Source organism: Delphinus delphis, chromosome 10 (genome assembly GCF_949987515.2).
Source record: "Delphinus delphis chromosome 10, mDelDel1.2, whole genome shotgun sequence".
In the NCBI taxonomy this organism is placed as follows: Eukaryota; Metazoa; Chordata; class Mammalia; order Artiodactyla; family Delphinidae; genus Delphinus; species Delphinus delphis.
This window is the reverse complement of record NC_082692.2, coordinates 55,391,770-55,406,352: the sequence shown is the minus strand read 5'-3', so window position 1 is coordinate 55,406,352 and position 14,583 is coordinate 55,391,770. Positions and strand designations below refer to the sequence as shown.

At 46.8% G+C, this 14,583-nt stretch overlaps 1 protein-coding gene across 2 annotated transcripts in view; it reads right to left on the bottom strand.

Moving 5' to 3' along the window:
• Positions 1–14,583, bottom strand: part of TRANK1 (tetratricopeptide repeat and ankyrin repeat containing 1) — an 86,255-nt gene that overhangs the window by 49,128 nt on the left and 22,544 nt on the right. Inside the window, exons 3-9 of one of the 2 annotated variants that reach the window (XM_060022160.1) lie at positions 14,021–14,071; positions 11,921–12,047; positions 9,907–10,057; positions 7,200–7,318; positions 4,564–4,647; positions 3,827–3,965; positions 1,943–2,074 (exon numbers count right to left, since the gene is read on the bottom strand). In XM_060022160.1, coding sequence (XP_059878143.1) covers positions 1,943–2,074; positions 3,827–3,965; positions 4,564–4,647; positions 7,200–7,318; positions 9,907–10,057; positions 11,921–12,047; positions 14,021–14,071 — 803 coding nt within the window. The remainder of the gene's footprint in view (positions 1–1,942; positions 2,075–3,826; positions 3,966–4,563; positions 4,648–7,199; positions 7,319–9,906; positions 10,058–11,920; positions 12,048–14,020; positions 14,072–14,583) is intronic. The other variant, XM_069541142.1, reaches the window with a different exon arrangement.

Here is a 14,583-nt window from a genome sequence, read left to right as displayed (position 1 = left end):
CCAAGTCCCCAGAGCAAGGAGTCCTGTGTGGAGTGGGAAGGACAATAGCTTTTAAGAGGTTCAGAAGTGCGCTCCTCTCTACCTTTCTCCCCTCTCCTTGGCAACAAGCAAGGAGAGGGGGAATCTGGTTACTAGGCAACAGTTACAGCTGTAAGGATGACAGCAAGCTGTGACTTCAGATTTCTTTATTCTCTAGAGAGGAAACAGAATATACTCCCAGAAAAAAAGCCTGTCTGGAGACAAGAGAAGAAAGTGGCAATTGCTTTTGCATCAGGGTCTTCTTGTCACTGTTTCAACCCTTGCAGCCCCACCTCTGGCTGCCAGCTCCATTTGCTGCTTTTTTTTTTTTTTTGCGGTACGCGGGCCTCTCACTGCTGTGGCCCCTCCCGCTGCAGAGCACAGGCTCCGGATGCGCAGGCTCAGTGGCCATGGCTCACGGGCCCAGCCGCTCCGCGGCATGTGGGATCCTCCCGGACCAGGGCACAAACCCGTGTCCCCTGCATCGGCAGGTGGACTCTCAACCACTGCGCCACCAGGGAAGCCCCTCCATTTGCTGCTTTGACATATCTATTTGCCAAGCATTCAGGTGGCTCTGTGATCACAGGTGCAACAGATTTCAGAATGTAACAGGTGTATCCCTGGAGGTACCAAGACTTATGTGAGCACAGAGGTTAAAGGAATCAATGCCCAATTCCCAGCTTCCATACCCGTGCTTTCCTAAAATTCACCACCTTAACAAAGCACCTCTACTCCAGGTATCGTCCTGCTGGTGATGCTCTCCTTCCCCATCTCCCCAGTCACAACTGCTTTTCTCCCATTTTACAAAAATAAGACAAAATTAAAAAGTCATACTTCTTACCCATCAAGTACCTCACTGTGATAGGCAGAATTCTCAGACAGACCCTGAGATTCCCAACCCCTGGTGTACACACACCTTCTCCCAGTTACCCATTTAATACTAATCTAAACTCTGCTATGATGAGACTTCGCAAATGTATTTAAGGTCCCAAAGCAGTTGACCTTAAGATAGGGAGATTATCCTGGCCTGATCACATGAGCCCTAAAGGTCAAAGGTTTAGAGGTTTTCCCCTGCTGGCTTTGAAGACAGCGGAGGCCATAGGACAAAGAATGTGTGCGATCAGTAGAAGCTGACAGCCAGCAAGAAAACGGGACCTCTGTCCTACAACTACAAGGAACCGGATTGTGCCACAATCATGTGAGCTCGAAGGAAGGGCTGGAACTCCAGATGAGGATGCAGCCTCAGCCAGTACCTTGATTACAGTCTCAAGAGACACTGAGCAGAAAACTCAGTCGTATCATGTCAGACTACTAACCTACAGAGTTAGAGTGTCATTTTAAGCCACTAAGTTTACGGTGATTGGTTACATAGTATAGAGAACTCATGCAATTACCAAAGTATTGCCCCGAAGGAGGTGAAAGCTCGTGACCTCCAGAGTATCAACCTAAGGGAAAATCAAGTAGCTGTCAAGCCCCTTTTAAAAGGAACCATGACACATCCTTCTCTCACCTCCCTCCAAAATTATTGTTTTTAACAATTACTTACAGAAAATTTAATATATTTACGTCGCTTTGGTGATCTCTGTAGTAGTGATAATTTTGTAATAATTAAATCCAGAAAAAAATTAATGCTTAGAGTCTTAAATCACAGAAAGTTTTTTAAAATTTAAAGCTACGTAAGTACTTTTGCTCAAGAAGAGTATCACTGGATAAGACTTTCAAGGATAAAATATATTAGAGTAAACTTCTTTCTGAAAAGCCAACTGAAAATATGATCCAATAAAAAAAGGAGTGCATAATTTGATATTTTTGACTATTAAAGCCTGTCACGGGATGGCACGGGTAAAGCGGTCAGCTGTGTGGGTTCCCTAGCGCCTGAAGTCACTCCACCCACAGCACAGCTCTGAGGGGTGCTGCCACTTACGCTTGAGGAGGTACCCTGGGGAGTGGGCGGCAACCACGTGCAGGACGGTACGGCCATCCTCGTCCTTCTGGTTGATGTGACCTTTCCACTCGGGCTTGTAGTCCATTAACCACTTGAAAAGACGGTTTTCCTCTGAAGGAATGAGTTACTGATGTTATTTTCAACACACAGAAAAGCTGCAAAGCAAATCACTGTGCACCACACCGAGGGAACCCAAGGGGCATCCAACACACATTGTCACTTGCCACAAACAGGTGTGGAGACACAGAGTTTGTGCATTGAAAGGATGAGTCATATAAAGTTATTCATAGGAAACTGAAGTCAGATTCCCTAGAAGCAGAGCCTGAGACAGAGATTCTTGTACGTGTGATTTCTTGACAGAGGGAGAAAGACGGGGAGGGAAGCAGGGCAGGGGATGAAGGCAAGCAGTGATGTGGCCTCAGCTGAGTCGGCTTCAGCCTGATCCCACGGGGAGCTGTGGAGCAGGCACTGCCCTACAGTGCTGACCCACCTTGAGGCAGGGGCTCACCTTTTGTACCCCGGTGTCAATCAATCCAGAGCTACAGAACCGCCTCCAGAGAGGGACATGGTGCCTATTGGCAAAGAGCAGCTCCCTGGCAAAGGAGGCAGCTGTGGTGCAGCAGGTGGGGCTGGGGGCACTGGTCGCAAAGAGGACCTGGGCAGGGCAACAATCATTACCCCACTACCTTACTATCAACAGGACAGAGATTTCAAACTCTTTCCCCAGACTCCTTCCTTGTAAGTCCTGGAAAGCCACATAATTCTGCCAACTCTGTGGACACCATTTGTCACCATGTCAGTTTTCCTCTGAGAGACAAATCAGGGATAAACTTGAAGACTTGATCTCATCCACATCTGCCTCTAACCGCAGGAGCAAACTTAAAAAGTAGACACAGAGAGGAATTGTGACTTTCATACCCAGAGGCACACCTAATTTGAAACTGGGAGGATTGGATCAGATTGCTTTTAGTCAGACTTCATACTTTTAAATGTTTTAACCACTGTATGAGAGTGAAACCTTTTATGGATTCTCCAACAGATGAAATGTATCACGATAGGGCAAATGTGGCTGAAGCAAAGATGGGGGCTCAGGTCTTCAAGCCACTGGCCACCCCCACTCCCATCCTGAGGAGATGCTACAGCCTAAAAGAGGAAGACAGTGTAGACAAGTTCTCTTGGCTCCTTCTGGCTCTAAGATAGTGTGGGTCAGGGTCCAACAGTGAAGCTACATATGCTTAGAAAAGAAAAACAGACTTCTATCTAAAGTGTAAATGTGGATATTGTATGTGTGTGTTTTAATGATAAAAATATTTTAAAATTCAAATCCTATAGCCAGGTGGTGAAGACTAAAAAAAGACAAATTATATATACACCTATGAAAATAGGATTCCTTTAAAAGAACCACAAGCAAACTGTATCAGCAATAGCCAGTGTTTCCCTTGGGGTTTCCCCCCTCCCACTCTCCACAGTAGTTGATCCTCTAGTCGAGAGAAAATGAACTCTGAAGAAGACCATGGCTGCCTTTGCCACCGGGAGGAAACTCCCTCCACAGCTTCCCTGAGAGCTCTGTCCAGCAAAGGCTGTCTGTCCCAAGGCCTGTCCTTGAATCCCAGGGCTCCACTCTGCTGCCAGGATCTGTCTGAGAACACAGCATCCTTTCAGTGTGGGCCTCTAGCTATGAGGTTCCGGGAGAAGGCAAAATGATGCTGTTTCCCTGCTGCCTTCATTCATCTGAATGATCAAATCATGAACTATTCAAATCATCTGAATATTCCACATTCTGGTTTCACTTGAGCTAAGCACAGTCCCTGAGGTCCAAGCTGGAGGACAGCGTGGAGGGCGCACCGTCAGGAGAGAACTCACTGGCCTGGATGCAGAGGCGCATGAGGGCGTGCAGAGGGTACGGTCCTATGGTCTCGATGCTCGCACCTATGGAGATGAGCCACTGGACTAGCCTGGGCACCTGTTCCATTTTCTCATGAAATCTGAAGAAGACAAATTTCTGGAGAAAAAAAAAATACACAAGAAGAATTATGGCAGTGGCCTTATCGATATGAAACTTCAAACTCCTTCCCCATAGAGTTTGGGGTTCTTTTTCTTCCAGTTTTATTGAGATATAGTTTGACATACAGCACTGTATATATTTAAGGTGTAGAGCAGAATGATCTGGCTTATCTACATCGTGAAACGATGACCACAAGTTTAGTGAACATCCATCATCTCACATAGATACAACATTAAATTAAAAAAAGAAAAATTCTTTTTGTGATGAGAGCGCTCAGGATTTGCTCTCTCAACAACTTTCATATAGAACATACAGCCGTGTTCATTCTATTCATCATGTTGTACATGACACCCCTAGGACTTATTTATCATATAATTGGAAGTGGTTACCTTTTGACCGCCTTCATCCAATTCCCCCTTCTCCCACCCCCCACCCATAAAGTTTAGAATCAGTAAAACCCTGATTAGCTGTGGCCCCAGCCTAAGATTACTATAAATAACAAATTTGCAGTGAGGTGGCTGAAGGGGAAGGTCCCAAACACCACAGTCCAGAAGTGGCCTGACTTGAAACCGTATGTGTCAAGAAGCCACCTTACCTCAAAGAGACTTTTCAGTGATAAATTTGGGACGTGGAGATTTCTCGGTAGCCGGTCTTTTCTCGCTGACAGAAGTAGAAATGACTGATGAAAGGGGAGAAACAGAAAAAGCTGGAACAATAATGGTCTCCACATGGGTTATTAGAACAAAATTAATCTTAAGCTTTAAAACACAGAAACAAAAAAACAGAACAAGACACCCTCTAGCCCTGTCTCTTTGTTTAAGTCACCTGCCAAGCTCTTCAGCCTGAGCCATGATAACCAAAGTGTCTCTGTCTGGCAAACTTCCTGTTGGTGCTGAGAGCTAAGCTCTCTCCACCTTTCCTCAAAGTCTGCTGAGGACAGGAGCAGCCGATGGCGGGCAGCATTGGGACAGTACAGGGGCAGGCAGGTAAAGAAGTAATTTCCTGCAAAGTTCTTAAAGCTTAGCAAGTAGAAGAATCAAATCCTTTTGAAATAGCCCACCCTAATTAATTCTTTAGCACATTACTGCTATTTGGGGTCCACAAGACCCTATCGAGTGGTGTGCTGGGGCAGCTCCTATCAGTGAGAGCTCCCTGTGCACATCTCTTCCAAATGTGAGTCCTCCAGTCGACTTAGCAGCTTGAAATTGGCCATTGAAATCGAGAGAATTTACACTACAGAAGTGGCAAATGCCGCAGATCAGGACTTTTTTTTTTTTTTTCTCAGAAAGTCTGTTGTTAAACCACTGACCCTAAACTGAACCCCAGAGAAGTTAAGCAACTTTCCCTAGGTCATACAGAGAGCAAATCCTGAGAGGCCCCTACTGGGATCATCCAGGTACGCCAGCTGGTCCAGGAGTTCTAGGCTTGGCATGGCCATGGCTGGAGACCCAGTCTCAGAATCCACGTCCCTGACATATGCTCTTGCCGGTGGGCGTGGCACCACAGGGACTCAGTCTGTGGCTACATCTTGCTTCCAGCTTCTTTCAGTTTGATGCCCACTCTTAACTGCTCACCCTAAACAGATCCCACTGCCCAGACACTCCCAGATGACAGGTTCAGGGCTCTGACAATCCTGATGGCTGGCCTGGCTTTTATAAGGTGCCTCTGTCTGCAGTGTTTGAAAATGGCCTAGGCTCCACTGCTGGTAGGATATGGGACCACCACTTGGGCTGGATTCCTGGGCCTCCATGGCTGGCTGGGTGATAGCCCATCAGGTGATAGCCCGTCAGCTACTGGGTTCCCACTCCCTCCCTCCCCACATAGACTACGGAGCTCTATTCACATTCATCCCATGTGAGGAAGAGGGGACGTAAAACGTTCTTTCCTGGGGGCTGTAAATGGAATTACTTTCCTGTTAATGAGGCCTAGGGCCTCCCACTCACAGATCTACCCTAACACTTGGAATCACAGAATTTTAGGACTTTTTAAAATAAAACTAGAAAGATCTCTTAGTTTACCCATATTATCGGAAAAGAGAAGATCCCAGACTTCTTGTTAACAGGGCCCCGGATTTCTGATTCCTGGTTCCCCAAGAGTGCAGCCTGCTTTCCGCCCCCTCACTGCCATGTTCTCGAGACTGTAATATGGGGATGTGCTTCTGGGAGCCCGTGGCCAGACTTTAGGGGGTTCCCATGAGCTCCCTGAAGCTACACTCGTAAATTGTGTGTATGTGTATGTGCAAAGAGAGTCCCATCGATTTCATTAGATTCCCAATAGCACCCGTGACCTTCTCAAAAACCGAAGAATCCTGTATCCTACAGTCATCCAGCCTTCCTGGGTCCAGAGTCCTTACAGGCCGCCCTTGCAGTCCAGACTTTTCTGGACTGCCTGGCTTTAAAAAGCCTGCAGGCCCTTTCTAACCAAATTCCCAGCCTGGGCCAGCCCATTCTCAAGAGCGCTTACAGGCTGTCGTCAATGACAGCTACTACTCATTGGGCACTGAGCATACAGGTGCCAGGTGTTATAACACCCCTTTGGCTCAGTGTCTGGCACACTGTAAACCCTCAATGAACATTATTATCAGGTGCTTTTGGTCCATTATTTCTAATCCTCACCTCAACCGGGAGGGAAAAGGTTTATATCCTGCAACTTCCAAATGAGGAAATGAAGCTCAGAGAGGAAGGAATTAGCCCAGACTAGACTGGGGAGGATTTGGATTCAGTGAGGCACCTGTGTGGCAGTGAAGCCCAGCTTCCACAGTCCACTGGGCTCCTCCATCCTATGGATTCCCGGCTCTGGATTCAGGTCCTACAGCCTTGCTGCTTCCTGAGGGTAACAGTCCCTTGAAATCATACAGCAACCCTCTGAGAAGCACAGGCACGTTATCAGGCCTTGGCTAGCAAATGCCGTATAGAGATGATTATGAAGATGAATAGGCAATTGTTTATCTCCCTCATTCCACATCACCATTAGCAACTGGACTTCACACTTCTTTGATGACAGTGGAGACACAGCCAAGAGTGAGGTTGCCACAAACTGTTTTCCTAGCTTAAAAAATGGAAACTGGCGAACCAATATATCTCAGTGACTTTTCATCTTTAATGAGGTTAAAGTTTAAAAGTTACTTTGGCATCAAGATAAGCAAGTACTAAATTATAATCCCCCAGTGCCAGCAGAAAGAAATCGTTTAAGCAAGAATGTACTTTCCCCACAAGATCTCTTTTCACTTACATGCCATAATCCTTTCTTTGCCAACTTTTCTATTACAGATTGCCACACTTCAGTTGAGAATCCAGTAGTGAAAATATAATCAAAGCAGGGCAAGAAACTTTGCAAAACAATAGGGTCACCTGAAAGAAAGTTCCAGAATTTAGAAATTTTAACTTAGAGAAAGTCTAGAACATCTAGGAAAAGGTCCTCCAATTAAGACCACACATAGACAAATGATAAATTTAAGATATCAAAAAGAAAAGAGAACTGGGAATTCCCTGGTGGTCCAGGAGTTAGGACTCCATGCTTTCACTGCACGGGGCAAGGGTTCGATCCCTGGTTGGGGAACTAAGATCCTGCAAGCCGCGTAGTACAGCCAAAAAAAGAAAAAGGAGAGGCCATATAGGGGTGGGGGAGTGGGAGGTACAAACTACTGGGTATAAGATAGACTCAAGGAAGTATTGTACAACATAGGGAATATAGCCAATATTTTGTAATAACTGTAAATGGAAAGCAACCTTTAAAAACTGTATAAAAATTTTTAAAACTTTAAATTTAAAAAAAAGGGCCTTCTCAAAGTATATAAAATCCTATATAATTGAAGTGGTAATCATTTTAAGTTTGGGTGAAACTGTCCCCTAAGGCAGCATAATGTGACCTAACACTCACTTAGCTTCTCTATTTGCCAAGCCCAGTGATGGGTGTTATACTAATCCCTCAAACAAACCAATAAGGCAGTGCCTATTACCTCCATATATGGAGGAGGAAATGGGTGCTTAAGGGAAGTTATAAAACTCACTTCCTTTAAGAAAGGTGACAGGGGCTTCCCAGGTGGCGCAGTGGTTGAGAGTCCGCCTGACGATGCAGGGGACGTGGGTTCGTGCCCCGGTCCGGGAAGATCCCACATGCCGCGGAGCGGCTGGGCCCGTGAGCCATGGCCACTGAGCCTGCGCGTCCGGAGCCTGTGCTCCGCAACGAGAGAGGCCACAACAGTGAGGGGCCCGCGTACCGCAAAAAAAAATAAAGAAAGAAAGAAAGGTGACAAATATCATTTTCATCCAACAGTGAGAAACTATGAGAAATGAGATGAAGCTTCGTGGCTTATCGTGCAGCTAGTTCATGACAAAACCAAGACGGGAACCCAGGTCGAGCAGCTCTTTGAGTCAATTTGCACCCTTTCAAGCTAGTGACCTTTTGCATCTCATGATCCTGCAAACTCGTGGATGCGAACATCCAAGGCGACAGGTCAGGGGCCAGAATAACATGGCACCTCTTCTAGGATTATCAATTTCCAAAAATGAGTAAATAGCAAAACATATATTGTATAAAAAAGATACATAATTTTCATAAATACATTTTTCAAAATTTAGAAATTGGGCATAACATTCATCCTCCAAACAGGTATACTTTGGTAGAAAAGTCTGGGATGCGTTACCCTAAGAAATCCTGTTAACTGCCCCCCTCAGGATCCAGATTTCTTAGAGGGGCAGTCACCAAGAGACAGTTGTCTGGAATTCCCATAACTCTGGCCTGGCTTCTGACAGAACAGTGGCTTTTAAAAGACACAGAGAACAATGAGGAAGTGTAGGGAATGGGTCAAGCCATCAGGTTCAGAGGAAAGGGAAGCAGGCTTTAGTCACTGTCGGCAAAAGGCTGACGGGAAAGCTGCGACCCATTAGCACCTGTCTGGACACCTATTTCTCTGCCAGGAGACACAGCTGAGCCCACCTCTAACCCCTTCCCACCCACTGCCTGACACTGCTCTCTCCCCTTCTCTGTGCCGAACTTCCCAAAATCTGTAGGATCCCATCCACAGAGCACAAAAGTTGCTTTCCCACAACTGCAATGGGAAGAGCTGGATCTATATCAGTTGAATCTATCATCAGCAGTAATTTCCCCATTTCTGAAGCTGAGAGCATTTTCCAGCAATTCTAACATGTGTCATTGTTCACATTCTACCATCTGTAGAATCGGGGCATGTGCTGCTATTGATGCTGTCTCAACGGCAGAACATAAATTAGTGGCGCATCTTAAATTAGTGCAATCTTAAATTTGACCAAACACAGTATTTGAAAACAACAGCCTGACCACCGGCAGAACTTTAGACTGCGCTGTGATAACCAGGGAAAGAGCTCCTTTGTCCCTGGCAGGGAGCATATTACATTGTGTTTCAGAATTGTCTATTTTTGCCAATTCCAGGCCACGGACAAAGCCATCTCACACGCCAGGTCTTCAGACTAATAACCCAGTAAGTGATGCAAACCGCCACCCCCCCGCCCAACCTGGTGTGTCCCTCGTAGACTGTCAGCTTCCACAGGCCCCTCCCTCAGCCTTTTCAGATTGGTTTTATAGCAAACAGGAACATTTTCTCGACACACTGGAGAGATACATGCAAAAATCACGTAAAACACGTAGTATAAGCAGGGAAATCCCTATGGCTAGCAACACAGAAAACTTAAGAAGTCTGAAACAAAACCGGAAAATTGGGACAGCTTTAAGTGATTTGTGCAAAAAGACCCAGTTGTTTTCACAAAGGCCCCAGCCAACAAAGCTTCCCATGTGCTTTCTAGTGTAAAAACCAGTTTCATTCAAGCTACATAAATGAGCCACAAAGAAAAACACCCTGTAATTATCTCCCCAGAAACCTGAGTCCCCAGGAGGCTTTCAAAGAAATCACAAGCACTTTAAAAGAAAGAAAGAGGGTGGGCCTCCCCCAGTCCTGACTTACTGCCCATCGTGGTGAAGACTCCCACCAAGAAATCAGCAACCTGGGTCTGGTCCTGGCTGCTTTGCACGAGTCTCAGACCCTTGAAAAACATGTCAGCAGCTTCATAAGGCTGGTGCAACCGCAGCAAGGAATAACCAGCTCGGTAGTATCCCTGCAACGAAGAAAAGCAAAACCGTTAACACACCCATCTTTTCTGACCTGCTGCTGAAGGCAAGATTGAGGCTGTGAGGAAACAGACTGCAGGAGTCTGACTTCTAGGTACATACAGATTTCTAACAAGCTCTGGATACAGGATTTCCACATTGTTCCTGCCATTTTTTAACTGGCAAGAAAATAATCCCTTTCAAGTCCATGACATGTACAGCATCTAACATAGGACCCAGAGAGAAGGGAGCAGGCCTGGTTCCAATGACATGTGTGGTTTATGTATTCATGCTTCAAATCGCAGCCTGGCCAAGAAGGGAGGAATGAAACCAATCCTACGAATACAGTGTTCTGGAGAAGAATGAGATTGTCATGTCAGCACAGGAGTTGTTCCCTGCTCCTTTCAATCAAAGTAAACACAATTTCCAATGGTAATGACAAGCACTGAGGTTTACCCAGCCCCACATTATAGGCAACATACACCAGAGGCCAAAAAATTTTTTTGGTTTCTGGAGAGGGAGGAAAATTACAATGATTAATACAAGAAAATGGTCAGTTTTGCCTGTATACAAACTGTCAAACTCTCGAGAAGGAACAAAATGATTCATACTGCTTTCCTCACTTTAACCATCAAAATGAATCAGTATCAAGAGGTACCAAAACAATTTTCTGTCTAAGATAACACAAGGTGTTCACCAACTGGGTTCATAAAAAAGCAAGCACCTGAAATTCCACTAAATACCAAATCCCTGATTATTTACTGATTTGTTTTCACCGTCATTTAAAAGTCTAAAACAGTAGATAACAATCAGAAAAAGGAAAGGAAAAAAGGTGTTCCCCCCACCAACCAAGCAAGATGGTACAGAATTTCCCATTTCTTTACCTTCCTCAGTTCTAAGTTTCACCTTTTATTTTGGAGGAAGGTGAAGGGGATCAGAATACATCACCCCAAAATGTGACACTTTGGCATAAGGATTCTTTTGAGCTGAAGGCCTCTGAGATTCAACAGATGCAGAAAGAAGCCTTCCTGGGACTTCCCTGGTGGCCCAGTGCTTAAGACTCCACACTCCCAATGCAGGGGGCCGGGGCTCATTCCCTGGTTAGGTAACTAGATCCCACATGCATGCCAAAACTAAGAGTTTGCATGCCACAACTAAGGAGCCCACCTGCCACAACTAAGGAGCCCATGTGCTTCAACTAAGGAGCCTGCCTGCTGCAACTAAAGACCCAGCACAACCAAATAAGGAAGGAAGGAAGGAAGGAAGGAAGGAAGGGAGGGAGGGAGGAAGGGAGGAAGGAAAGGAAAGGAGGGAGGGAGAGAGAGAGAAAGAGAGAGAGAGAAAGAAAAGGAAGGAAGGAAGGAAGGAAGGAAGGAAGGAAGAAAGAAAGAAAGAAAGAAAGAAAGAAAGAAAGAAAGAAAGAAAGTAAGAAAGGAGCCTTCCTGGAGCCTCCCTTCTCTGATTACAAGCAGAAAACTCCAAGAAATATAGATTGCCATAAATCCCCTCTCCCGGAGAATTATTATGGCCACAAAGAAGACAGTGAAACTTGCAAACTGCAAAGAACATGAACAGACTATGAATTTTGGTGCAACTACATCAGAAGAAAATGAGCTCCACCAGGATCTCCACTGGACTCCATCTGCCAAAAGGCCCGGCTCCACTCTCCCCTGCAAATGCCTTTCAACACTTGGCCACCAACCTTCTTGCTCTTCTCCAGATACAGCATGCGTGCTCCGTGCACATCTGTCTTAAGTGCAGAGAAAGTTGAATGAGAAGCACTCCTAGCATTTCCATTTTAAAAAGAAGGAAGGGAAGGAGGCAGATTAAGAGGAAGAGGCAGCAGCTGCAGCATCTGGTGGTCACCATACCTTCACGTAGGTTGGATCCCACTGGAGACACTCCTTGGCGGCCACGGAGGCCTCGTTCCATTTCCCGAGGCTGTAAAACGCATTGGATTTGTTGCACAGCAGCACAGCCAAGTCCCTGCGGGGAACCCTGTGAGAAAGGACCAACTGGTGGTCAGTAAATAGTTCTTTCGTCCTGCAAATACAGAAGCTCGAAGGCCACCATTCTGGTGCTGGTTGCTGCCATCGTGCTAGAGTTTCAGCAGGAAGCGTCCCAATGATGCCTATGACATCTGACCCTCATAGCCTGGAAAGCCTGGGATGTTTGCGATGTCCCAATCTCCCTTCCTCACTCCCAAATCCTGTTCCCAACTTTTCGCAACAAATGTTCTCAACACCTTGGGTCTACCTCCTACTGATCTCTTTTTATCCTTTAGAGACCATTGGAGAAGATGCTGCGAAAAGATGGAGAGGATGGGAGTTCCCACCGAGCCCTCGCAGAGAACAGACACCGTGGGAGCCACCCCACATGCACGGAGGCAGAGCTCATCAGAACACATGACCACACTGTCCCCACGGGCCCTGCGAAAGATGCAGGATGAACACTGTTCTACTACATAGGCAGGGCCACCCAAATGTGTGCAGAACCCAGGGCCAGAGTGCAAAAGGAGGCCCTCACACCATGTGGCTAATCTCTGTCTGCTACAGTAGCCACAGGCCCCGTGGAGCCATTTAAGTTAAAATTAATTAAAATTAAATAAAATTTAAAATTCAGTACCTTAGTTGTATTAGCCACCTGTTAAGTACTCAATAGCCAAATTCTCTGCTATAGAACATTTTCATCATCACAGAAAGTCCTATTGGACAGTGCTAGTCTAAGTATTTGAAGGCCATAACTCAAGCTTACAAATGTTCAATAAAATATCTTTTAGCCTTCTACTTTATAATAACTGAAAGGCAAGCTTCAAATTTAGAACACAGGCACTGTCAGGGGAGGGTGAGCCAAGCTGGCACCGCTGCCCACTCCCTCTTCTCTTTCCATCTAAGCCTTCATCCTGCATTGCAGAAGACACAATCCCAAGCTCTGTCCACACTCCTGACCTTGGACAGCACTCCAAAGAATGGACTGCGGGTAAGAGGCCTGTGTAGGCCCTAGGAGCAGGGTCCATGGACAGGACTTCCAGGGGCCTGGTACCCACAGTGTGGACGAAAGAGGAGGCAAGGGCTCTGGCTGGGTAAAGCCCGTGGCCCCAGACTCCCACCTGTGGGGAAGGTACAGCTGGAGAACGGCCAAAGCAGGCCTGTAAAGCCTGGCAGGGCAGGGCCCCTCCTGCCTGGGTCTAGGGGGTCACACAGCTGCAACGTTAGTGCTGAAACCAGGCTGCAAGAAGCAAAACACAAAATATACCATAACAGGTCAACAGAAGCCCAAGTGCTGCTGAATTCAAGACACACAAGGTGGAAAAGCAAGGCTTATGCTTCTTTTTTTTTATTGAATACTTTAACTGTAAAAATAATACAAACAGAAAAGTTAGTTAATATAGATACCCACAAAAATAAAGCAAAGCAAAAATCTCCTCTACTATGTCCCTACCCGCAGTGCTTGGTGTATCTGGCTCCTCTCACTGCCCATCATTCCCTCTCAGTGAAGGATGAGGACCCAGAAGCACAGAAGCAGTGGGGCTGTCAGAGGGTAACTGACAATGGAGCCGTGGCCACAGTGTAGTAGTCGCCACGTGTCCTGCCCAGACACCTGGCCAGCGCAGCCGACCCCAGCAGGAATGAGTGTTGGCTGCAGGTAGGGTCTCCTGATGCCCCGTTCTCCAGAGATTTATCCTCAGCCTAATGGGAGCTGCCCTCTCCCCAGAAAGTTACACCCCCGTTATGGACTGTGTCCCTCCCCCAACAAATTCATACGTTGAGGCCCCAGCCCCCACAGTGATGGTATTTGGAGAGGGTGCCTTTGGGGAGGTGATTAGGTTTAGATGAAGTCAGGAGAGTGGGTCCCTCACGATAGGATTAGTGCCCTTATAAGAGATGGCAGAGGGTTTCCGTTCTCTCTCTCCACCATGTGAGGATGTAGTGAGAATGTGGCTGGCTGCAAACCAGGAAGGGGGCACTTACCAGGGACTGAATTGGCTGGCACCTGGACCTTGGACTTCCCAGCCTCCAGAACTGTGAGGAATAAATTTCTGTTGTTATTCCACCCTGTCAGTGGTAGTTTGTTACTGCAGCCTGAGCTGACTAATCCAGCCCCACTCCCTAGGACAACTCCTGGGGCCAGACAGCCTATGACCGGTGACTGACTGACATGGGAATTAAAAGGTCAGCCTCCTTTCCTAAAGTGGGACAGCTCTGCAGTACATCTCAGGGGCCCCAGAGCTCCCCAGGGGATCAGGCTGCAGCTGACTCCAGCGGAGACACCATCCCTGCCCCATCCTGCTTCTCCCTCAGTCCCCTTCTCCTGAGAGCACCTGCTCAGTTAACCACAATTCCCTAAACCCCTATGTCAGCTGGCAGCAGCAGGAAGGCAGTGATGGGCACGGGGAACTGTGTCAGGAAGGTCCCATGACAGGCGACATGTGAGGGTGCAGGCAGGTGTCCCATTAGTGGTCACACAGCTAGTAAGTGGTGGTGCTGAGATCTGAGTACTCACAGTGTGGTCAGTCTATGGCCACAACCATGAC